This window comes from Bidens hawaiensis, unplaced genomic scaffold (assembly GCF_021521415.1).
Source record: "Bidens hawaiensis isolate Kalapana, Puna unplaced genomic scaffold, B.hawaiensis_p1.1 tig00030574_1, whole genome shotgun sequence".
Taxonomy (NCBI): Eukaryota; Viridiplantae; Streptophyta; class Magnoliopsida; order Asterales; family Asteraceae; genus Bidens; species Bidens hawaiensis.
Genome location: NW_027505186.1, coordinates 4,470 through 31,474, shown reverse-complemented (window position 1 = coordinate 31,474; position 27,005 = coordinate 4,470). Strand labels below are relative to the sequence as shown.

Sequence of the window (27,005 nt, the reverse complement as noted above, 5' to 3'; positions counted from 1 at the left end):
TCATGTGCTAGGAGTTTAAACAATATATATATATATATATATATTGTAAATAGCCCGGACTTTGTTAAGTTTATGCTTCTAAAATGGTTGAGCCTCCCCTATCCAACTTGAACCGACCGGGAAATTTTTATGGTAAATTGAAACATATAAAAACAGTGAACCCATCGGAAAAAGTTCCTGGATCCGCCACTGAATATATGCTCCGTCCCATTGCAACATCCATATATTTTTTTCAAAAACGGATTTTTCGTGATAACCTATAACTCATCGAATCACGTGCATATAGTTGCTTCAAACTTTTTTTCTTTTATATTTTTAACTAAATTTTGGTGTATATCATATGTGTCATTTTTTTAATAGGTTGAATACTTATGTACGAGCTACCAGCAATACTCAACATATTTTAGTAACCCCCACAAAATAACCGGGGGGTACAACTTAAAATCCTAATTGAATATATAATGGTAATGTGGTTAAGATGTGAAATATACATTTAGTTATGTGGTTAAGATGTGAATTTCCATTTGTTTTTCAGTTTTGCCTTGTTCGCATTCAAACAGATCTCTTCCCATCAAGACTTCTCAATACCAAAAGAATGTATATAAAGTTGTATACAACTATACATTGGATAAAATCATTGAATCATTACTATCATCATATCTTAAAATATCATTTTTATCTATTTTTGTCCGGACATCAAACTTCAAATTCAAAGTTTTAAGTAAAGAGTATAAATGCCATAAAACAAAAATTAATGATACATCGGGTATATTAAATTTTCCATTACGTAATATAAAATTATATTAATTAATACATTTAATACAATTCATTAATGTTTAATTTTATAGATTTTTTTTGAACAACCAATGAATAAATCACGACTATTCGGGGTAACCCAATGGTAAACAGGCCAAAACCTTAAGGCTTTGATACGATGTAGAATAATGAAAACCTCGTGAGGTGTAATGTTCTATTAATCAATTATATATATGAGTACAATGAGATAAGTACAGGGATACATAATCATATACAATCTCCAAATTATAGTAACACTATAATACTAAAACTCTACTAATATATTCTCTAATAATATATTGCTGGGTAGCTAGCCGGCCCTAGCCCAACCTCATCATCTCTTGTTCTGAAAAAACTTACCGCCCAATAGCCCACTACGATAAAGTTCAGTTGGGATCGGTTTAAGCTTGAGACGGTCTTAAACCCAAATCTTCACTTCAACTCCCATATCAATTAAGCAAAAAGTCATTAGCAATTTAATAGAATAATAAAAACTAATACATTGTATCATCTTTTTTGACTGACCCGACACCTTTTTTGGCTGACCCAACACTTGTACTAAAATAGGAAATTATCCATTATTGTGTGTGTATTCAGCAGCTATTAAATGTGTTTATTTTTTCTTCTCAACGTTCTAATATGAAATTTGTGACGTTATGACACGGTATTTGTTTTAATGGTTTTCGATCGATGTGAAACATATGTCTTTTGGGCATATCATGAATTTGTTATATCTTTTTTGATATATCATGACTTTGATCATTCACGAGGTTTCGATCGATATAAAACACGTATCGATATTCTTTAAACATATCATAATTACCATATGTTTTTTATGTTTTTCTTTTGGTTATACCGAGTGACAGTGGTATCGTAACAACATAATCGATACCGACCAAAACTAAATTCCAGCCGCATCGTGCAACAAAATTCCACTAGCTCTATAATAACTAATTAATTAATTGAGCATCATATGTGTATATATATATATATATATGGTAGCCTACTTATATATCTAAACATGCATATCATTAATTATACATATAATAACTCAAAATGACACGAGATATATGACATAATTTGTAAAAATGACATCTAAATTGCGCATAAAGTCAAATAATTATTGTAGGTCTAATATATAAAGATAAGATAAAGGAACGATCTCGTTGTCGATTAAAAGATTTGATATATAAAAGATATAACCGACCCACCCAAGGTGAGCTCCCCTTGGGTGGTGATTTACACATATAAAGATAAGATAAAGGAATTTAATTATTTTCTTGACCATAATATAATTAAGGATTTCGTAATTTGATATCGCAAGTCATAAATATAGGCTTTACAATTATGAATTAAGTAAAATAATTATGCATGAAGAAAAATAATTACGCATGAAGGCTCAACGAGCCTAAACGAGATAAAACTTAAAATACACAAGACCCATTAAGGCTAAACAAGCTTTCCATACAAAGCTCAGCTCGGCCTCGATAACTAAACAAATTCTATTTTAGGTTTAACTTGACTCGAGCTCGAAAAATCTCGGCTTGTTATCGATCTGAGTTCAAGAAGCTCGCGAGGGGCTCGGGTTAATTGCTTGCACCATATTAATACTCTTAGAACAACTCGGTTATGTTTGTTCCTATGTGCTTCTCAATATATATACCAAAAGAATACATTGGATAAAATCAGTTGGAGCAATCACTCATAATAATATCTTAAAATATTATTTTTATCTATTTTTGCTTAGCCATTAAACTTTAAATTCAAGTTTTATGAAAAAAGATCATAAATGCAATAAACCAAAAAATTAAAGACATATCTGTCATAATGAGTTTTCTTACATGTAATATAACACTACTATACTAAGTAATTAATAATACATTTAATTCGATCCATTTATTAATTTAATGTTAGAGATTAATAAACATAAATATGTAATAACACTAAGGAATTTAAACTACAACATAGATCCCAACTGGACACCTTCAGTTATCTCTTCAACTTTCATCCATTACAGGTCTCTCTCTGATCTCTCTCTATCTATCTATATGTATATGTATATGTTTATATTATTATTATTATGTGTATATGTGTTTGTGTGCATCTACTGCATGATCTTGATGTCAAACTGAGTTGAAATCATTTGCCCACAAAAAGATTGGAGTCTTTGTTCAACTTTAGGGTAGAAGAAATTTTTGGGGGGTGGGGTTATTTTGGTAATTTCACAATGGAAACCCTTTATAGGGTACATGCATATAGGGTTTTGTTAAGTTTTTTTTTTCTTGAAACCTTTTTATTATTATTATTCAAGAAACTGTCTTTCTTGGTTTAAAGTTTAAGTTACTCAAGAACACACTTTAGATATTGCATGTGAATTAAACCCATAAATATTTTAGTGTTGTTCTTTAAAAAAAAATTGTACAGCCAATGAATCCTTCAAATGAGCTACTAGCTAGATACACTCATCGTTAAACACTCATCTAAGGCCAACGACCGTGAACACTTTACAAAGTCATTTATTGTATATATCAGAAATGATATGAAAAAATCTTAAAAATTTTCAAAAAATGATATGAAAAATATGAAAAAATCTGAAGTTGTCTTTTATAAAATTTCAATAAATACCCAACTGTAAAAAGTCATTTAATGTATAGATCTATACAGAGCATTAACAAGTTAGACTCTAGTGCAATATCCAAAATTTGATTCAAGGTCAACCAATATGGGTGTATCATATAGCTAGTTGACCAAGTATGGCCATATATATGGTCCTACTCCATAAATCAACTTAATTTTGTTTGTTGAAGTATGTTTTATTTGTTTGGTATTTGAAGCTAGATATTAATCTGATAAAAACTTGTGTTTTATGTGAATTAATGACTTAAAAGTTGTTTATAGCGAGCGGGCGCAAAATGGCGTCCAACGCGGCATGCATACAGCCAATGAAGGCTACATCTGAAGGAGTGTTCCAAGGAAACAACCCGCTTGATTTTGCACTCCCTCTTGTGATTATTCAAATATGCATGGTTCTCGTCCTCACTCGCGTTCTTGCTTACCTTTTGAAACCGCTTAGACAGCCTCGAGTCATTGCTGAAATCATTGTAAGCTAGTTTTAATTTATTTATTTTATTATTATTAACTTTTTTTTATTTTTTTATTTTTTTTTATTTTTTTTTCAGGGTGGGATTTTACTGGGTCCGTCTGCTCTAGGCAGAAACACAAACTACCTTAACGCAGTGTTTCCTAAAAGTAGCCTACCGGTTTTGGACACGTTAGCCAATATCGGGCTATTATTCTTTCTCTTCCTAGTGGGACTCGAGCTCGACTTAAAGTCACTTAAACGGACCGGGAAGAAAGCCTTGTCAATAGCCATAGTGGGAATCTCCCTTCCGTTCGTCTTAGGAATCGGTGTTTCATTTATCCTTCGCGGGACCATCTCCAAAGGGGTCCACGAAGGCCCGTTTATCGTGTTCATGGGCGTCGTGATGTCCATCACCGCATTCCCGGTACTAGCGCGAATCCTAGCCGAACTCAAGCTTTTAACCACGGATGTTGGTAAGATGGCAATGTCAGCAGCTGCGGTTAACGACATAGCAGCATGGATACTACTCGCACTAGCTGTGGCACTCTCGGGCACTGCGCAGTCCCCACTCGTGGCACTATGGGTTTTCTTGACTGGCTCGGTTTTCGTCGTTTTATGTTCGTATATTATTCCACTTACTTTCAAGTGGATGGCTAGTAGATGCCCGGAAGGCGAGCCTGTCGACGAGCTTTACGTTTGTGCGACTTTGGGTGTCGTTTTGGCAGCGGGTTTTGTGACGGATACTATTGGGATCCACGCGCTTTTCGGGGCTTTTGTCGTGGGTGTTCTTATCCCGAAAGAAGGCCCGTTTGCAGGGGCGTTAGTGGAAAAAGTTGAGGATCTTGTTTCGGGCCTATTCCTACCGCTTTACTTTGTGTCAAGTGGTTTGAAAACCGATGTGGCGTCGATCAATGGAGCCGAGTCTTGGGGTTTACTTGTTTTGGTCATATGCGTGGCGTGTTTTGGGAAGATTGCGGGCACTGTTGCGGTTTCTGTGATGTGTAAAATGCCCTTCACTGAGGCGCTTGCTCTTGGGCTGCTTATGAACACTAAAGGCTTGGTAGAACTCATTGTTCTCAATATCGGTAAAGACCGCGGGGTATGTAGTTTTTTTGACAGAAAGCTTTGTTCGTTAATTTAATAAACAAATGAACATGAACAAAAATTTGTGTTCATTTAAATAAACGAACGAACATGAACACATGTCTCGTTCGTTCATTTATGTTCGTTTGCATATTGATAGAAAATAATATAAAATTATTTTTATTTTACAAATTATATCACCCTAATACCTAATATCTAATTATATATATATATAAAACCAAATATTCCATCACTCACAAAAATTACTATTCCTTAGGGGTGCAAACGAGCCGAGCCGAGCCCGAGCTCGACCAGGCTCGAGCTCGCCTCGTTTAACTTATACGGAGCTCGAGCTCGAGCTCGGCTCGGGCTCGGCTCGTTTAATATTTATTAATTAATTTTTTATATATTTAAATTTTTATAATTTATTTATAATTAAATTTTTATATTTATTTTCATAATAACATTATATATAAAATAATATGTTATTTAGTTAATTTTTTTCATAAAATTATATATATCAATTAATAATTATTAAATATATATGTATCTATTAATATATATAGTTATAAAAAAATATCTAAATAACAGGCTCTCGTTTAGGCTCGCGAGTCGGCTCGAGCTCGGGCTCGTTTAAGCTCGGCTCGGTATTTATACTAGTTAAATATTATACTAGTTAAATATTATACAAAATATAAACAACTGGACATATACAAAAATAAAATGCCAAATATTTCTAACCCTGCAGCAAAGCACGGGTAATTATACTAGTTAAATATTATTTGTTTGTTTGCGTCCATTTAAGTTTTTTTGTGTCTGTTTATGTTTGTTCAAATATATTCATTCATGTTCGTGAACTGTTCGTTTATATTTTAACAAGCGCACATAAACGAACACGAACATGTTCATATTTTAAACGAACAAACATGAACACAAATATTTGTTTTATCAACCGTTCGTGTTTGTTTAAAGCTCAATGAACAAATGCAAGCATGCCCTTGTTCATGTTCGTTCGGTTTGTTTACAGCCTGCAAATATACCATATGTCATATGATGATGTTTAATATTATATATCGTCAGGTGCTAAATGATCAAACTTTTGCAATACTAGTTCTGATGGCTCTTGTAACCACATTCATCACCACACCTTCAGTGATAGCAGTCTACAAGCCCGCAAAAAAGCTCGCAGAAGCGGAATACAAACACCGAACCATTTACAGAAAAGGGTCTCCACCGGGTCAGTTACGCATGTTCTTCACATTCCACGGAATCAAAAACCTGCCAACAATAATCAATCTGATAGAAGCCTCACGTGGGAGTACTGGCCGAAAGAACGAAACGCTTTCGGTTCATGCAATGCACCTTATGGAGTTAACCGAGAGGTCTTCTGCAATACTCATGGTTCACAAGGCGAGGAAAAACGGGTCCCCATTTTGGAAGAAAGATGCACGGGCCGGGTCTGACCAGATTGTGGTGGCGTTCGAGACGTTTGAACAGCTTAGCAAGGTTTCGATCCGTCCCACGACTGCCATTTCGCCTGTTTTGAGTATGCATGAAGATATATGTAATGAGGCCGAGAGTAAGAAGGCGACCATGATTATTCTCCCGTTTCATAAGCATTTGAGGCTCGATGGTCATCTCGAGATGACTCGGTATGAATACAGGTATTTGAGTAAAACGATTAATTTTGGAATAAATTCTCCAGTTTTATTAACCAAGAAAATAACTTAAAACGCGACGAATATTAATTAGCAAAGTTTATTAATTAGTATTAAATGGGTTAATATTATATATATATATATATATATAGTTAGGATCATGTGAGAACTATTTTGAAACTGTGAACTTTGAAACAATTTTGGACCTCAAAAAAATCTTTTAAAAAGAATTATAAAACAAAAAAAACGTGAAAATAATAAAAGTATAAAAACCAAAAATATTTATTTTTCATCCCGGCTCATAAAAGAAATTAAAAAATATCGGTTTAGCAAAATTATACACGCATGCATAATACTTTTTTTTAAATTTTTTATACATGTTATTCTTTATACACGTATGTACATTTAAGATAAATAATAATGTACATATGTGTACATTATGTAAATCGAGGTTAAATACAAATATACATATGTGTATAATTAGGGTTTTTTTTTAAACTGGGATAAAAAATAAAAAAATTGTTTCTTTACTTTTTAAAAAATTTTGGTTTTTTTCGTTTTATAATTTTTTTAATATATATTTAAAAGATTTTTTTTGTGACTCAAAATGTTTTTCAAAGTTCTCAATTTCAAAAAAACCTCTTAGGATTCTCACCATATATATATGTATATTAGGGTGTAAAACTTACAGTATAATTCGCTGTAAACACTAACTTTTAATGAATGAATTACTATTTTCTTATTATTTCAGGCATGTTAACCGAAAGGTTTTAGAGCACGCGCCATGTTCGGTAAGCATCTTAGTGGACCGAGGGTTTGGTGGAAGTTCACATGTGTCGGCAAGCAACGTGAACTCATTCGTGACGGTTTTGTTCTTCGGTGGTCATGATGACCACGAGGCGTTAGCTTGTGGGGCCCGCATGTCTGAGCACCCAGGAATCACCTTAGTCGTGGTCCGGTTCCTACCAGACCACGACTCAGGTGACTTGGTAAGTGTAGATATCGATGGGCCCGGGAGCATCAAAGCCATGTCATTGGATGATGAAGTTATTGGTGAATTTAAGGAAAAAATATTCGAGGAGGATAGTACAAATAAATATGTGGAGAGAGTGGTTAGGAGTTCAACCGAGGCGATTGAAGCGGTTCGTGAACATAGCCGGTGTAACTTGATATTGGTGGGGAGGATGCCCGAAGGCGAGGTGGTGGCTTCGTTGAGGAAAAGAAGTGAGTGTCCGGAAATGGGGCCGGTTGGGAACCTTTTGATCGCACCCGAGATGAATATATCGGCTTCGGTTTTGGTGGTCCAGCAGTACCATACTGAATATTCATTGCATTCTATGGCTTCTTTGAAAGAGGATGAAGTCACCAATGAATATGATTCCCATGAGCATTATATTTTATGAAGAACAAGTGTTATTATTTAAGAAGTTTAATGTAAAATGAAGACTAAATGATTTATTAAACAAGCATGTAATTATAGACAATATACTACCTTAGTATATATCTTCATAAAGTTTGTTTTAACATACTGCAACATTAGTAGGCTATATTATTATATAACATTTTTGAACTAATAACAACGAGTTAAACTAATTGCCTGCAGATTAACAAGCTACTCATACACACGAAAATCAGTATACAAATAGCAATAATTGATTACCAGTTTGTAGATAACGTACATGAATAAGTTTGGATTGATGGTGTCGTTTGGAACGCAAAAAAATGTGTTTAAAATACACCGTATATGCTAAAAACGACTGTCAAAATCTGAAACTTTATATGACTGGGATTTAATCTTTAGGTGGTAATGGCCAGTTGTAACGACTTTATAGGGTCAGGATCTAATCTCAACGAAATTGGATGATGGTTAACTCTATGGCCTATATTATATATGATTTCACACGAATCTAGTAAAGAACCAATTATGCAAACTCCTAGTGACAGGGTCGGAATTTTTTCTTATAAGCTCGGGATTTTTCTGTGCTTGGATTTATTACAATGTGGTGCCAGAGTTTTTGAGTCCGGTTAGGTCACATAACTTAACATTTTATTCAAATTTTTTATTGAGATATTATTTGTGTTAATTGGGCTTCTTGGTTTTTTTGGACTATCAACTTCTCAATAATTGAGTTATTGCCTTAGGCCCACTTTTATAATTCTTATTTAGTAATTTTTACAGTTTTTTTTAAAGCTTTTCGAAGTTTATATAAAAAATTAACTCAACATAGTTAGTTTGTAAGAATATTTTTTTAAAATGATAATAACTTCGCTCGTCAAGTGTTACGTTGATACAATATTATACCTATATACAAACCGAAAACAGAATGGCTTCGGACGAATCCGACACCCCCTGCTAACTTGATCATACGTAATAGATTGTAGCAACTAGCTATCACAAAAGCCTACCCCTTGGATTATTTAATAATCTAGCATGATAAATTATCAAAATATTACATGTTGGTCAATTAAATATATAAAATAAAATTGGTACTTATGGACTTATGGTATCCAAGGAAAGGAGAATATAGCTGTCTCGCCGACTAGCAATACTTGTCCTTTTAACAAACAAAACAACGTTTGTCCTTACCTTAATAAGATTACAGTCATGTTGTTGGTTTTGTTACTTCTAAAAAATTATATTCTCTAGATTTTCTGTAATTTTAAATCTACTTTCTAAATTATTTTTCTATTTTAGTCGTTTGGAAATTATTATTATCATAGTCTCCCTCGCATTCGACACTCACAGACATGGCGAAAGACATTGCTTCGCCGACTAAAAGAGAGCTTCCGAGCACGAGAGGAGCAAACAACCTATGAAAAGGAGATTACGTTATTTACTATTGTAAGACTGAGGTGCCTCTTATCAGTAATGGTGTGAGATTGCTAATTTGGCTTCTAGTTATTTCTTTGAAAAGTCCCTACTTTTTTTCTTCGAACCAGTACATTTGAGTGTTTGAAAGACTTATCTATCCTACTGCGTCACCAACCCAAGACGGAAAGTCTCTACCAAAATGAGAAATTCCCGGATAAAGCTTAGATTCCCCCTTGCATAAGGAAATCCAAGGGGACCAAAACAACGAAAAGCTAACTTGCACGAGATTCAACAACCGAAGCTACTAGTAGTTATGTCGACTGGAGGAAAATTTGATGATTAACCATTCTAATTGTAATCTAATTTCAATCATTTTTTTTCTTAGGTTAGGCACGTAACTGAACCTGTATCTTGGCAACATTGCTACGAGATCACATGATTGCCTCAAATTAAAGAACTTCTTGGATCTACACAAATAGTTGTTAGACTTGTCACAATGAGAAGTGAGAAGTTATTTAAGTGACCAGACTCCTATATGAACGTACATATGAGTTTATATCCGCTATAATTGAATTTGCCCGAACAAACAAACCTAGTAAAATACTCCATACTCCATGCATAATCGTTATTTAACATATATAACTATCCTTCAAAATCTAATTTGGATATTCAATCAATCACACACAAGACGTGCTCATCTCATACCACCAATCACTTACAATAAATTATAATCAATAACAACACAAGTTATTCCAACAACAAACCCTAATTTGAAATTTGGAAATTAAAAAAGTATTTAATATCATCAAGGGATTAAGAGGCCACGTTATCCTACACACGTATCACAATTTTATTTATATGTGTTTATCTTAGGGAACATCCTCATGTTGTTTAAATATTTGTTTTGTTTATTTAAAGGTTTCATATTTAGTGATTAATTTAGTTTCACTTGTGATTTTCTGACTAAAAACATTGTATTTGAATCATGTTCTTTAAGACATTCTTCAATTATTGAAAAATAAACAAGAAAAAGAATCCTATGTTTAAGCATGTTTCTATCGTTTCTTGTAGCACATATTCGTCCTATTATATGTCCTTTCTTTTAATAATTATACACAACTTCGTCCTGTTATACCAATGCCCTTTTTACCACAGGAACATCATTCATAATTCACAAATAGTAACCGACAAGTAACGACGAATTTAGAAAAAAAGTTGAGATGCAGCATTTGAAGGGTGACGTGGGCTACCTCTCAACCATGGTCCATGGCTAGATCTAGCCCTAGTGACAGATATTTTTGGTTGTAAAAAAATTAACTCATTGTTATCATTTGAACCTCATAAAAGATCATTTATATTTTAATTAGTTTTAAACATTTAGAATAAGATTTTTTAGATGGTAATTTAGGTTTATACATATTGAATATGTATCTAAAAAGTAAAAAGACTAAAATGCCTTATATGCAATTATGAGGTGACTTAACTGCAAAATTTATTACTCGAGACTGAAAAGGACTAAAAGTGGGACGATAATTTATATAAAGGATAATAACTAAAAGTCGTTTGTTTTAATAAATGACTCATTCCATAATAGTGAATAATCTATAGAATATAAGTTGTATAATATAATTCTTTCAGTTTACTAAGTTTGTTGTGCGATCGTCTATTATAATGTTAACATATGTAAAATACACATTTGGTAACCATTTAAATTACCGTGCCCTTTTTATAATTAGCATAGTTGATAAACAATCTATTTTAATTTTTGTATTATATCAATTTTTTTATTTCATCGACAAATATGTAAAAAGCCGTATCAAAGAGAGCTAAAAGAAAATACAAGATTCCGTCCAACGACGATTGAAAGAAAGCTAACAACACAACATACAAGACGTAAAATAACCAAAACACCTAAAAGAGCAAGCTAAACTAGAAACACTCAAACGGACCCGTATCACTTTTCCCAATTGATTGCCTTGCATTGCTTTACATTTTGAAATGTTCTTGGTCCAAGTGAACGAATGCGACTTAACTTCTTTGAAGATCCTTTCGAAAGGCTTCTGCTATTTCAATATAAAATCATTGCTCGTTCTTTGAAAAAAAACCAACATGTAGCGTGCGTAAACCAACATAAACAATCTTAAAAACGGACTCCCTTGTCATTTGTCAACGTAATAAAAATCGTCCATTCGTCCCTGTCTTCTACCGTCGAGTACCTAAAATTAGTTACGATACTCTAAAGGTATGCTAAGTTTATATCAAGTTACTACTAAGTACTAACTAAATGACCAAAGCATGCAATATTGTCACATTGCATGTTACATTGTTATGTTTGTATCAAGCTTAGAAAATAGAAATTGAGGTTTTTGTCAACCTTAAGACTCAAGTCAACACCTTGGAGTCAGAGCTTTTAAAGTTGAGTTGTGTTTAACTAATATTTAATTATTTACAGACATACATACCAAAAAGTTGTATAAATTCATATATAAAACTATTGGGTACACGTTTTCACCTATATCTATACACTCACTCGTCAAAATCTTGTGTCTGATTTGGCTTTTTATGTATACCAATTAAATATTAGATACACAGTGGGCTATGTTACACGTGAATATGAGCTGGAAGTTGATGGGAACGAGGTTACCTTCTATCTTCCACTTCTACTCATGTCCCCGTTTATATTAACACCCTCTAAATTTATTAATCTAAATCCCAGATTTTGTATAGCATCAAGATATTAGTCATTTGAATAGATTGATTCGGGTTTATTTAGTTTGTCGTTTTATACATTGTATCCACGTAACTATAGAGGTATTCTGAGAGTGTCGATTTGTTTATTGACCAAAATTTGTGTTAATAGGATTATCTAGCGTCGTTATTAATCTTTAAATGTTTGAGTTTATATATAGTTATCGTTGATAGGGGAGTTAAAGAAATACAATGAAATCAATGATAAGTTGATAACCCTCCGATTGTAAGATTAAGTTTACTTATGATGATTGTTACATTTTACTTAAAAGTAATGTTGCTGCCTTGTCGGTCAGAAGAATATATGAATATATATGTATGCATGTAGACATTGAAATAAATTTGTTGGTCATTAATTTTGTATATTATATGACAACTTAACACAAAAAATAAATTACTAATAAGTAATAACTCAACAAATGTATTTAGAACATCTAAAGAAGTTATGAATAGCCAAATGCCAATTGATTAGAAACTATATCTATCTACCAATTGAGCTCATTAAGTATCAAACAAATGGTGTATGACTTAAAAGTTTTATGTAGGTAGTGTTTGCACTTGTAGTTGCTTGTTGATCGAAAGTAGATTTAACCTTTAATGAGTTAAGTGTGAGACCAGTAAACCTCAATGATACCCGAGACATAACGGTTAATCCTCGGAGATTAAAGGATGATGAAAGCCCCTCCAAGCCAAGTTTGGGACAAAGAAGTATCAGAGCAGGTCCAACCATTTTTAACATTTTCAAGGCAATGTGAGCCCAGTAAACCTCGATGTATCCATTTTTGAACCAAAATGTTACGGATTGTAACATTGTCATGTGAGACCATTGTTTAGTCTTATATTATGTATTCTAGATTTTAGATATCATCTAAGTTTGTGACAAAGCAGGTCCAACCATTCAAACGGTTTTACATGACAATGCTACAATTCATAAGTTCATAATTCTTAAATAATGTTTTCACTATCTATTAAAATACCAATAGATAATGTATGATATAAAAGGGAAGAAAATGTTTTCTTAGACCGAGTGTAGTGGTGGGGGAAACGCCAACCACCATCTTTCTCATTGGCTGGAAGAAAATGATAGTCCCATCTCTTTACACCTTCAGCTTTTTCTCTACAATGTTGAGAGACTTTTAATGCCTGTAAACGCCGACGGTGACCGTGTTCCGTGGCCAAAACGCTGCAACAATATTGTCATTACATATGTCTTATACTTTCTTTGGTTTGTAATAGATACTAAAAGTGTGCAATGCTAAAAGTGCTTAATCTAATGTATTATTTATTATAACTAGTTTTTAATTTCATTAAAATATTATTTGAACAAATTTGACTAAAACAATAAACAAAAACAAAAACAAAAATAGTACGCACCCCATAACGAGTGGACATATTTGGTAGTAAATTAAATAATTTTGTCGTTTCATTAGAACCTTCACGTCGTGTCACCTTCTTCTCCATACGTACCTTCACCTCTACAAACAATATATATACACACACACCACTTGTCACTCATAACTAACATAATACATATATTTATTATTTACACCTCCACCTCAAGTAACCTGCCACGTCATCATCTTCTTCACAACAACACACACTCTCACATCTGCAACAATGGCAGTTATTCAACCTCGCATGCTCAAAGACTTCCTTCAGGACCAAAACCTACCGTTCCCGCGTTCTCGCAAATCATCAATCTCCGTCTTCCTCCACGCCGCCGTGTCTTCCGTCAAGTCGTCTTCAATTTTACGCCGGAGCATCTCCCGCCGTTTCTCGAACAAGTTTAGGTCAGTGCCACGTGTACCGGAGCCTACGATGACCAGAACGACGTCGGTTACGGTGAAGGATATTCTCCGGTGGAAGTCGTTTCGTGATTTGGTAGATCCGGTGGAGAATGACGTCACGCCGGAGTCACCTCGATGTACGGTTACTACAGCCACCACAACGTCTGCTGGTACGCCGAGGAGTAGCTGGTGCGATAGTGATTTCACCGTCGGTGATGATGATGATGAGTCGCCGGTGTGTTTCCGTGAAGGCTCCGGTGAATCGGAGGTTACTGATAAGAAGATATTTCATATCAGGAATACCAGAGATCTGAAGGTAATAACTAATAACTGACAGTTTGGTTTTATATTTTTATAAAAACTTTTATAAAATTTGTTGTTATTGTTTAGTTTCAGTTTTAAATGTAATAAAAACCGAAAGAACTAAATCGAGGTTATAGATTTTTGTATTAATTTAAAATTTGTAAAAAAAATGACGGGGTTAATATATTTTTTGACAAAATGGCAAAACAGTTCCTTTATGTTTTCATGGTTTTCAATAGTCGTAACTTAATGACTAAAATCATATCCTGTGTTTTCAAAATGTTTCACGTTACGTCCTTTTACACTAACCCTGTTAAATTTTTCCGTTAACTCTGATCACATGACTTGCTCATTCCCGACTTTTATAACCCTCCCCCGTCGTTTCCCTCCTTCAATGAGCTGGACCATGAAATTACGAATTTACCCTCACGTGCAGGTCATGTGATCAGAGTTAACGAAAAAATTTAACTGGGATAGTATAAAAGGACGTAACGTGAAACATTTTGGAAACACAAAATATGATTTCAGTCATTAAGTTTTCCAAAATGACGACTATTGAAAAACCATGAAAACATAAAGGACTTTTTTTGCCATTTTGTCTATATTTTTTTAACGGATTTTCAGTGAAAACAGTTACTGTGAAAGGTGGGAACAGTGACAACTATTTTCTGATGTGGGATTATTATTATCGGTAAACTGTAAAAAGTTGGGATTATTAATATTTAATTTGTCTTTTTTATTTTAAAAAATGTATAAAATTTTAATAATGATGTAATTTAAGTATTTTAGTCCTATAATAGTTAATTAGTTATTAATTAGCAAAATGAATTACACTAAAATTCATTATTTTAAGAGGGGGGGGGGGGGGTATTTGAACTCAAAATTTTAAAGGTCAAATGGAGAAACCGAAATTGAAAGTTTCGGTTTTAACACAAACCGAACCAAACCGGGCACGCCAATAATCGTGATGACCTAAATTTCCGATGATTTTTTCGTTGATAAATTTGGGGCTTATAAACGTGTTTAAATTGTGATACAGGATCAGATCATGCTTGTAGAAGAGGAACAATTTAGTCCTATTTCGGTCCTCGATTTCACACATGAACATGAAGTAGCCTTAACTCCATTTCATCAAATCCTTGAAGATATGGAGATGAAGAAGCATTCTCTCATTGACGTTAATTACGATCTAAACAAACGTGTTGAATTACACGATACTGAATCGTTTATAATCGAAGAACAGGTGATTCAGTTAATGGATCATGTGAAAACAAGCTCTATTGAAGAGTGGGACTTGAGTTTGGATTGTTTGTTATTAGATTACTTTAGGGATGAGTTGATCACTAGTAAGGATGTGAAGAAAAATGGTAGATTAGAATCTAGGGTTTTGAATGTTGCAAAATGTTGGGTTAAAGGGGAGGATGATGGATGTTTGGAGTGGGATATGGACGGTAGAAGAGAAGTTTGCGTTCGAGAAATGGATAAACGAACGAATTGGAATGATTTTGAAGATGATCGAGAAGACGTTGTGATTGAGATCGAGAAAATGATGCTTAATCACTTGTTAGACGAGTTATCAATCAATCTTCTTAACATTTAGAATAAACAAATGAAATGATTCCAATTCTTTTATTAAATTTGTAACCCGCGATAACAAATTGTTATCGCTGGTGTTTGTCCATAGAAAGTAGTGATATTTAAAACCAACAAGAAAGTTGGAACGATGTGATAAATGGTATTATGCTACGTTAGTTCGATATTTAATTGCTTCTTTCGTTGTCTTCCATCCAACTATGCGTTTTGAAATATCTATGGAGACATGTCAACTACTTGTTTACTCTCTCGTACATAATTGAAGTTCGATAGTACATTTCAACATCAATTTTATTTATGTCGTGTTTCCAAAAACATTTATTTTCAACACTGACATTCTTAAAATGTTTCATTTATTTAGATATTAAAAACCAAACATAAGACCACTTACAAGATGTTAATCGTTTTTCAAAACATAAAAACCATAGGTAACAAGTATAATATGTATTTACTTTTTTTTAGTTTTAAATGATTTAGTATATTATTGAATGTTAATGACGTACATTTATTATGATATTGCATATTTATTATGTTACTTGGGCCGGAAAATTTATTGCCATATATTAATAAACCCAAGAACCGAAATATACTGAATCCATTGGTAAAAGTTTCCGCCTCTGTGCCATAAGAAATTACTTCTTAACTTCCGCTTTTATATAACTTTGTGAAAGTGATGGCTATTATTAGAAACCAATTTGTCAAAATGGCTATTATAGTTATTTTCCACTCATGTTGCATTAATAAAAATCAAATCCATGATTACCAACGACCTTCATGGTGTCTTTCTCTTCCAAAGAGTTACAAGCTTGAATCTAACTAGCAAAGCTTTAGAAGGTTCTTTATCTCCTTTTCTTGGAAACATCAGCTTCCTTAGGTCACTCGTCTTAGATGACAACCGGCTTATGGAAGTATCCCACATGAAATAGGCCGTTTGTCACGATTACAAGAGCTTTCCCTTCACATCAATTCTTTTACAGGAGAAATCCCGGCCAACTTATCAAATTGCTCAAAACTAAGGTTAGTTAGCTTATATTCAAATAAGTTGTCGGACAAAATTCCAAATGCTTTTAGTTCTTTGCGGATGATGAATATATTAAGTTTAAGCAACAATAACTTCACGGGTGGGATTCCGTCATTCATTGGCAATTTCACAAATCTAATAGGCCTCTTTCTAGCTAGGAACCCGTTAGGAGGGAGTATTCCTAATTCCTTCAATCATTTGAAAGAATTGAGAGAATTGGGCCTCGGAGATTATGGCCTCGTCGGAGAATTTCCATTGTTTTTCTTTAACCTTTCAAAGTTAATAATTATAAGCATCCCACAAAACCAACTTCATGGTGATCTACCCGCAAACTTATGTTTGAGCCAACCTCATCTCTGGATGCTAGCAATAGATTTCAATCACTTCAATGGATTCCTTCCACCCTCGATATCAAATTGTTCAGAGTTGGAAAGTTTTGATGTTTCCGTAAATGATTTTTAGGGGAGACTTAATATCGACTTTGGAAAACTTAAAAAGCTTAAGCATTTGGGTCTTGGTGCCAATAAATTTGAAACCAACAGTGTTCATTGCAAGATTCTTTTTGATTCTTTGTCCAACTGTAGCAAGTTAGAGACTTTAGAACTTGTCGAAAGCCGTTTAATAGGGGTGTTACCGAATTCAATTGGCAACTACTCATCCAATCTGCATTATCTAGAGCTTTCAAGGAATTATATCTCAGGCAGTCTCCCTTCATCATCTTTCCATAAATTTCTCCCATGGATCGATGCCGAAGGCATTGAGTTTTATGAAAGGCCTCGAATATGTTAGCTTATCACGGAATAACTTTTCTGGCCCTATTCCATCACATTTACAAGAAATGGATTTGAGCTATCTAGATCTTTCATATAACACAACTTCGAGGGAGAGGTACTTGTTAAAGGTGTTTTTGCCAACACAAGTATGATATCAATCACAGGGAACCGTAGACTTTGCGCTGGCCTACCAGAGCTTCACCTACCCAAATGCGCAACTAGTGCTTCTAAGAAGACTACTAAACAGCTTTCGGTTTGGATTGTTGTAGCAATTTCACTATCTTCCACTCTTGTAGGTTTAGCTTTGGTGTCATTTTTCTTGTTTTATTTTTGTATAAAAAGGACACATAAATCATTAGAAACAATCTCGACTGAATCTTTTGAGAGGATTTCATATGGAAGACTTTTCAAAGCAACCAAAGGGTTTTCTCTGGATAATTTGATCGGTACGGGTAGCTTTGCTTCAGTTTACAAAGGAGTTCTTGATGAAATTAGCGGGTTCACTGTGGCAATCAAAGTGTTGAACCTTAACTTTCGAGGAGGTTTCAAGAGTTTTATGGCTGAATGTAATGCCTTGAGAAACATTCGCCATCGCAACCTGGTGAAGCTTATAACTTCTTGTTCAAGTGTCGATTTCCAAGGCAATGATTTCAAAGCTTTAGTTTATGATTTCATGCCAAATGGGAGTTTGGAAAATTGGTTGCATTCGATACAAGAAAGGCGAGATCTTGCTCAAAGAATAAACATTATCAAGGATGTGGCTTGTGCTCTTGATTATCTACATTGTCACTGCGGAAATGTAGTTGTTCATTGTGATTTGAAGCCAAGCACCAATTTATTGGCCACTGATATGGTCTCTCATGTTGGAGATTTTGGGCTAGCGAAAATTCTTTCCCTTGAAGGAGTTTCTAATGCAAACAGCTATAGCTCAGGTATTTTCAGAGGAACCGTTGGGTATCCACCTCCAGGTAAGCTAAGGGTCACCAGTCCATTTAAATGTCTTCCAGTCTACATTATATTATACTATTAACTTGAGAAAAGATAGAATACACTAATGCCTTATCTTACAAAACATACGTGAATCCATTTTTTGACGAAATCGATTCATGAAATCACATCCAAACATCTCGAAATCGTCAATACATATCCAATTAATCATTGGTTCACCGGAAAAAAACAGGTCTAGATATAATCGATCAATTTCTCACTTTTTTTTCACGAAAACCTTTTTTGAGCGTTTTAGGTTTTTGGCTGAGCGTTTTAGTTTTTTGTGAGCGTTTTCTGAGCGTTTTAGGTTTTGACTTTTGTTTGCCTTTGAGCGTCTCGCGTACCTATCATACGTTAAGGCATTAGCATACAGTAACTGCACCCCCTATTAACTTTACATAAGTTGCAGAATATGGACTTGGAAGTGAAGTCTCAACCAGTGGGGACATATATAGCTATGGAATCCTTTTGCTGGAAGTGATGACCGGGAAGAAACCAGTTGACCCGATGTTTGAAGAAGGTCTAACTTTGCATTCCTATGCTAGGAACGCCTTGGCTGATGGTTCTCTCCTTCAGATTCTAGATCCAGTACTTTTGAGCGCGGACGTTGATGAAAAGACTTTGATTTCTTTAGTGAATATTGGAGTGCATTGCTCTTCCGAGTCTCCACAAAATCGAATGGATATTGGGACCGTTGTTCACGAGCTTTTCTTAAGTTCTTGATTTGTTAAACGCCCACGGATAAAGTTATAATTTGTTATAATGTTTCTTTGTGCCTTTAAATGTGTACATGTGTACCTTCACTAGCACTTATTAATTATGTAGGAGTACATGTTGACTTTTAAGGTCAAATTTCATTTTATGCTTTCCATTTTAATGATTGTATAATTTTCATTCCATAAACTTCTTTGACTTCTGCATTTCATTCTCAGTCAAGAACTCAGTTAACTCATTAGATTCCCAAAAGCTAAAGACTTAAGACCATGTGTAGTCGTAAAGCTCCACATCCGGGGGTTATGCGCCACGTGGCGCCCAGTCAGAGTTATGGTTTTGTATAAAAAACAAGTGTAGTCATAAAGTTGGCATAACTTGGAGGGGGGCGGTGTTTCCAGAGTTATACCCTTGTTTTTTGGTGGTGTTTCAGCGTTGTATATAAAACGCTTACAAAAATCACTTCAACATAACGCAGGGGGGGGGGGGGGCGGTGTACCCCCCGCGTTTTGAGGCATAACGCAGGTGGCAAAGCCACCACTACACATGGTCTTATGTCAATATTGATGTTAAAGTTATCGTGTTTGACCTGAAAGTCAAATGATGCGTACCTTTGGATTTTGGACAGTTTTTGTTTCATTTTTGACAATCTTCGTTTACTTTTTTGTGATGTGTAATGTGTTTCAAGGCCTTCATGGTAACATTAACAATTCGTGTCACTGTCAGTTTGTCACCTCAGGTACCTCCTTAACATGGTCAAATTATCAGTGAAGTGTTTCTAACCGAATTGACTCGTTTGCTATAATGTTTAAGTAAACTATGGTTAACACCGCGCATGCCGAAACATTGATTCCACACTGTTAAAATGTGCTTTGTACACAATCAATTGCCCTTTTCTCCCTTTAGCTTTTCAGTTCTTGTAGTTAGCTAATGCAACACCTTAAATTGATATCTTAAAGCATTTAAATAGTGTTATTAATTAAAAAAAATCTTAAATTTTAATGCATCATGTGCTCAAAAACTAACTTTAGGTCATTCTTAACTAGTTTTAGTAAGTTACACCAACATTCATTCACTTATCACTTCCTAGATTATTAAAATAAACATGAATCACATGCTAGATTATTAAACTAAACATGTTAAACAAGTTTTAAGTATGATAATTAAATTAAGCACGTCTTAACATGTTTTTTTTAACGGCCAACTAAGTAACGCCGGGTACTCCGTACGTGGCCCCCATTGGCTAAAGGTAGCCCGAGCCGGCCATTAGTCCGGACAGACGGAGCCCCTAACGGTCCACCTATTGAGGGATTCACTGGATAAAACCTGACCCCCACGCCCGCCAAATGGCACGACAGCGAGGAGCCGGTAAAACCGGGTGAAATCAAGACTCAAACCCTGGCAAGAAGGGCCATCCCTCATATCTCTCATATAGATTGGTGATAGTGAGGTTTGAACCCCCTATCTCTCACTAGTAAAGTGAGTGCTCTACCATTGAGCCACATCCAATTTATTTCTTAACATGTTTAACCAGTCTTAAACATGATGAACATTATTTTTAAACTATTAGAAATATTAAATTCAGTCTGGTAAGATAAACAACTTCTAATAGAAGCTTAAGGATCAAACAACCTATGTTCTGCCTATATATAACTACCATTGTGCTATATTATGATTTGTATATACTTTTGTTGATCCTTATAATTATAATTAGCAGCAATGTTGTAAAAATCACTAGTCAATAGTCAGGCGGTGGAAAGTGGACTAGCGACTAAACCGGATTAATCGAGACTAATCGGGATTAATCGGATCAGACTTTAATATATATTTTTCAGTTTTATATATACACAAACACATTTTTATATGTAATTTATAGTTTTATACATACGCATACATATTTTGGCCGGAAACTGGCCGAAATCTCACTGAAAACCACTGATTTTTTTGTTGAAATCTCACCGGAAACCGTTGATTTTGGTCGGAAGCTCACCGAAAACACCGAGATTGGTCGGAATATCACCGAAAAATGTCCATTTTTGCCATATTTGACCGTTAACCGATTAATTAGCTGACTAGACCAAAATCAATAAGTGTTGACTAGCGATTCATCAGTAATTAATCAGTGCCTGGTCAGGATTTTCACAACAATGACAATTAGACTTGTCAAAGAAACTATGTTCTATCTCAATATGTAATGCAGCTTGATTCGTCATTTCCAAATATTTTTATTTATGTGGGCTTGTAATTAATTTACTTAATAAACCCTTAAATTATTATTCATGCCACAAACCACCTTCAAATATTTAAAGGCAGCAAACTGAATAAAATTCCCTACACTTCTTTAGAACACAAAAAACCAAGTAAATAAAAATAATTAATAATAATAATAATATACTAAAATCAAACCAAAGGTCTCTTTTCTTCATCCTCTTCGTTTATCGAATTCTCGTCTTTAACCGATTCTTTCATCTTCAAGACCATTCTTGGAGCCGGTTTATTCTCGGGTAACATCTTCAACACGATTCCCATGGATATCAGTATCAAGCCCGTCCCATGCTGCTCGGTTAACGGCTTTGTGAAGATCAAGTAAGATAGCAGCAAAGTAACCGCCTTTCTAGCCGTTGTTATCTGTGTCGTTAAGTACAAGTTCAGAAGCATGTAGTAAAAAACTATATAATAATATTGGTATTGAAGGAAAATGTACCATTGCTGTGGTGGCCGCACCGAATATGGCAATCAAAGAAAGAACCGAGACTTGACCGATAAATGTTGCCATTGCTTCGAAGATTAAGACACCGTATACATAAGGATGCTGCACCCAAATACAAAGATTATCAGAAGTATGTAAAGGTCACTACTTTTTTTAACATGGTTCAGTTTTGACTTTTGGGTCAACATACACCGTTACAAGATATAATTTGACATGAAAATCAAAGTTTCAAGTTTTGTTCAACCGACACAATAAACATGAATAGGTTGTCAGAACACGCTAGCAAAGCGCTTCGAGTATGTGGCCATTCGTATCAATCTTGAATTCAGATATCAACAACTTTGACTGGCTTAGGTCAAACTTTATAGGATTTTGGGTGGAAGTCAACCTTGAAATTTTCAAGAGTTGTTAGTCATTAAGGAAAAACCACTGAAGAAAAACAAGTTTGTTATACTTGTAAAAGGTTTATATAATATTGAACTTGAAAGCTAAAAGGGTTACCCTTTTAAGTCAAACTATGATGTTGACTTTCTTTTTCAAACAGTAAAACTCGACAAAAATTGCAAGAACTTGTAAGATAATGACATTGAAAATTCAACATTAACCAAAATAAAAATATATATACACATTTTTTCATAACAAAATTCATATCAATATCTAACTTTCAAAGCACTAAAATCGACTAAAGAAAAAAAAAAACTTCACCTGAGAGCAAGAACTCCAAGCTTTAAATAATTCCCCTGTTAAAAGCATTGGAGGAATCAAAAAAGGCAAACCGACAACAGTTGAGCAAAACAGCATCTCCTTCTGCACATAAAACCGATCATTCCCGACCAAAAAAAAAAGTCAACTTTTGACCCGTTGATAGATTCACACGCCCAAAAACACAAAAACAGATCAAGTCACATGCAAATCACCTGAGTCGTATCGGGATTCATGGTAAATATAGCTTCTTGAAAATTCCCAAGAAACGAATCCATGATCAAAGCACCAGAAACCATCACAACACCGAGGATGCTAAAATTTGGTGACGTATTTGCATCCGCGAGAGTAAATAGTATCAAGCCCACAACCAAAAGTAACGCGGAAACATATTCATGGGGAGGGTATTTTCGTCTTAACCCGGGAATAAACGCTCCCATAATCATCACTGGTAGAACCAATCAAATTTAGGTTCAAAAAAGTCAACCAAAATGATACATTGTGATCAGAAATAATATGCCATTAAAAGTCATCAAACACTAGCCTAAACGAGCCTAAAATTTATATAATTTTTATTTAATATATTTAAAATTCAAATATATATTGATATAAATATATATGAAAAAAATGAATAAAAACTTGAAAAAAAGTACAAAACCAAAGCCTAAGGTGAGCTCGAGCTTTAGAAAAAGAGCTCGAAACGACCCGAGCTCAAGTTCACGTACGTCAAACAAGCTTGAGGCTTGGTTTGCCTCGTTTACACCCCTTGGGTTCTTTGATATGAAATACTCTTTTAGGGTGGTAATGTACAACAAGCAAACATTGTCCGAAGCAAATTAAGATCTAAACTTTATGACATACAGAGATAAAGTATTCACCTTGGTGGATTTAAACATGAGTTGAGCAGGGTAATTTAGGAAAGCCAAAGACCCTTTGGTGAGACCATGAGAACCCATGAGTACAGCCGAGAGCTTGACATATGTCTTCCACGGGTTCACCATTTGCTTGGTGGTGAACCCTTGCAAATAAATCAAAGCAATGTAAACCCATCCTTGAACGAATGTAAAATACCAGCCGTAACTACACAAAATAAAATTTTCATGAAAAAAGTTATCATTTTTAACGATGGTTAAATTCAAGATTTAGTGTAGATGACCGACCTTAATTTAAGACGATTATATACATATTCCTGAAAAAAAATACATGAATGTATTCATTAGCTTTAATTAAAATAAAAAGAAACTAATGTTGCATTACTTACAAAACAAAAGTCCATAGTTGACTTTTGATGGTCATAGGATATATTTATAACATTAAACATGACAGCACATTATTCTAATCAAATAAATAAAAAAAATTAAAGAAACACAATTTAAAGATCTCACAACTTAATATATCATGTAAAATTTGATTTTTTGATAGAACCAAGTTTTAGCCTTTCAATCTTTAAACTAACAAGTAAAATTTTTATTTATTTATTTTTGGGTCAAATTCAACACATACAATAAAACAGGTTTAGATTTCAAGTACCTAAACGAAAAAAAGTGTAGAAATTAAACAAAGTGATCATTCAAATTTTTGAATAATTTATTGAAAACAAATAATACTATAAACCACCCAAAGAAGTTTTGACATTCTAGAAAAGTAGCATATTCAACTTTGTTCTAATTACTAATTGCCTGCATATTATTGGTTAATTTTAAGCTTTATTGGCTCTTTCTTAAACTTAGTCATTTTACTTTTTCTTATCATATGTATGCTTTTAGTCTCTATTTTTTTTTATTAAAGATGCTGAGCATTTGATTACTTCCTTGTAGTTTTGGTGCAACCTAAAAGGGACCTACCCAACTTATAAAATTAGCTCTTTTCTCAATCCGGTGTCAAGGAATAATCCTTCCAAAGGTTTGTTTGTTTTAAATTTTAGATTATATGATTTATATCATCTTTCTTTGAGTTTGAAACTATTTAACAGGTTTTCTATACCAAAAACAAATTATTCAAAAATTAAAGATTAACTTATGCTCCTAAATAATTAGTTTTTGTGAAAAAAAAAATATTAACTTCAAACTCAAAGAAAGACAATAATATCTTCCAAAACTTCAAACAATCAAACCTTTGCATTATTCTTTGGTACTAAATTAAGAAAAGAACTTTTTTTATAAGTTGTGTAGGACCCATTTAGGATTCACCAAAACTACAAGGCAATAATCAAGTACTCAATATCTTTAATAAAAAAATTCTGACAAAAAGCACACATATGTAAAGGTAAAGTAAGAGTTAAGATTAAGAAAGACTCAATAAAGCCTAAATTAACCAAAAGTATGCAGGCAATTTACACAAAGTGCTGCATGCAAGCCATAAACCTCATCAAGAATTCAAGATCAATCCAACCCCATATTTTATTAATATAAAATTAATAATTTATTGAACATATTGCATTGTAGATTCTCTAAAAGAAAACCCCAATTCTCAAGAAACCTCAAAAAATCAAACATGAGTTTTGTAAAAACCAAGACTTTTCATTCTTGAACAATCTTTCAGATCAAAATTGTTTTTTAAACTGAAATATAAAATAATAAAATAATAAAAAACCTCAAAAATCAAATATGAGTTTTGAAAAAACCAAAATTCTTCATTATTGAAAAATCTTTCAGATCAAAATTGGTTTTTTAAAGAACACCCAATTTCTCAAAAATAAATAAAATAAAATAAATAACTCAGAAAATCAAGCATGGGTTTTAAAGAACACCAAAATCTTGAAAAACTCTAAAATCAAACATGGATTATAAAAAAATCAAGATTCTTGAACAGTCTTTCAGATCAAAATTGGATTTTTAAACCCAAATCCTGAAAAACCTCAGAAAATCAAGCATGGGTTTTCAAACCAATCTTTCATATCAAAATTAAATTTTTAAATAAATAAAAACCCAATTCCTAAAAACCTCACCAAATCAAACATGGGGTTCAAAAATCATAGAACAAAAAATCTCAAAAACCCTAAAATGTTTACTAAAAACACAAACTTTATAACAAAATTACCTCAAAAAAAATCAAACATGGGTTTTCAAACATATCTTTCATATCAAAATTTAGTTTTTAAATAAAAAACACCCAATTCCTAAAAAACCTCATCAAACCAAACAAGGGTTTCAAAAATCTTGAAAAAAAACCTCAAAAACCCTAAAATCTTTACTAAAAACACAAGCTTTATAACAAAATTACCTCAAATAAATCAAACAAATCTTTCATATCAAAATTGGGGTTTTTTTTATAAAAAAAAAAAAACCAAACAAGGGTTTCAAAAATCTTGAAAAAAAACCCTCAAAAACCCTAAAAAATCTTACTAAAAACACAAACTTTTTAACAAAATTACCTCACAAACGCCATTAACAAGGTAGCCAAAGAAGAACCCAGAAGAGCAAATGAGAAACTGTTGCCATTTGGGTCGATCAGAAAGAGAGATACCAAACAGAGACCGAGTTTGTTCTTCGTTGTTCTTCATTCTAGCTGTAAAAAGCTAATAACTTTTGTTGTGTGTATATATATATATTAATTGATCATCAAGTGGGATTTGTGCATGTAGAGATTGATTAAAAAAGAATTGATTAGAGGGAGCGTATCGGTTCAATCACGTTGTTGTTGATGAGAAGACATGAATAATATTAAGGGGTTTAACATTTAATTTGGAGAGAGGTGAGATGGAGTTTGTAAATACAGAGTCTGGTGTTTTGTGAGAAGCCGCCAACTCATGAACAAGGAGAGAGGAGGTGTAAAAGTTAATATTATTATATTAGAGGTTTTTCTTTATTTTTTTAACGGAACTTCCGAATAGACTACTTATTAAATTTATCGCATCTGAATATGTTTTTTTTATTTGGGATGATCTTTACCTAAGACTGACGCATGTGACATCCGTTTGAAGGCGTGACAGTGTGGTGAGATAAAATTCGTTCAGTTTAAGAATCTAACTAGTGGATGTCATATACTTATATAGGCTCTCATCATCACCTAATGCAGTTGAAACTATATTATGAGAGCAGAAATCAAACATGAGTCATATGAAATATCAAATTTCTTTCTTACGGCTCTTTCACCAGCTAGACAAGAAAAGTATTACTACTTATTATTTTAATTTTTATCTTTTATTTTATTATATTATCTTTTATTTTTGAAAAACAAAGTAATACTTATGACCAAATGTCAGCTGTCCGGTTGTAATTTCATTATTTTCCTTATTTGA

General features: G+C 33.6%; 4 protein-coding genes across 4 annotated transcripts; 3 read left to right on the top strand and 1 right to left on the bottom strand.

The window, feature by feature from the left end:
* The first annotated feature begins 3,707 nt into the window (after nt 1–3,707).
* On the top strand, nt 3,708–8,021 carry LOC143611322 (cation/H(+) antiporter 18-like). Its single transcript, XM_077085542.1, has 4 exons — nt 3,708–3,896; nt 3,975–4,976; nt 6,041–6,624; nt 7,370–8,021. Exons 1-4 carry the CDS (start codon nt 3,708–3,710, stop codon nt 8,019–8,021), a joined length of 2,427 nt encoding a protein of 808 aa, XP_076941657.1.
* A 5,774-nt stretch (nt 8,022–13,795) lies between these two features.
* Nucleotides 13,796–15,965, top strand: LOC143611321 (uncharacterized). The gene is made up of 2 exons (XM_077085541.1): nt 13,796–14,287; nt 15,308–15,965. The coding sequence occupies exons 1-2, from the start codon at nt 13,796–13,798 to the stop codon at nt 15,866–15,868; spliced, it is 1,053 nt and encodes a 350-aa protein (XP_076941656.1). The 3' UTR covers nt 15,869–15,965.
* Nucleotides 15,966–17,803: 1,838 nt separating this feature from the next.
* LOC143611331 (putative receptor-like protein kinase At3g47110) lies at nt 17,804–19,365 on the top strand. Its single transcript, XM_077085548.1, has 2 exons — nt 17,804–18,623; nt 19,052–19,365. Exons 1-2 carry the CDS (start codon nt 17,804–17,806, stop codon nt 19,363–19,365), a joined length of 1,134 nt encoding a protein of 377 aa, XP_076941663.1.
* Nucleotides 19,366–21,568: 2,203 nt separating this feature from the next.
* LOC143611326 (UDP-galactose/UDP-glucose transporter 4-like) lies at nt 21,569–26,454 on the bottom strand. The gene is made up of 7 exons (XM_077085544.1): nt 26,139–26,454; nt 23,926–23,954; nt 23,645–23,845; nt 22,981–23,224; nt 22,769–22,870; nt 22,058–22,165; nt 21,569–21,981 (listed from the first exon to the last, which is right to left on the bottom strand). Exons 1-7 carry the CDS (start codon nt 26,265–26,267, stop codon nt 21,754–21,756), a joined length of 1,041 nt encoding a protein of 346 aa, XP_076941659.1. The 5' UTR covers nt 26,268–26,454; the 3' UTR covers nt 21,569–21,753.
* Nucleotides 26,455–27,005: the final 551 nt, after the last annotated feature.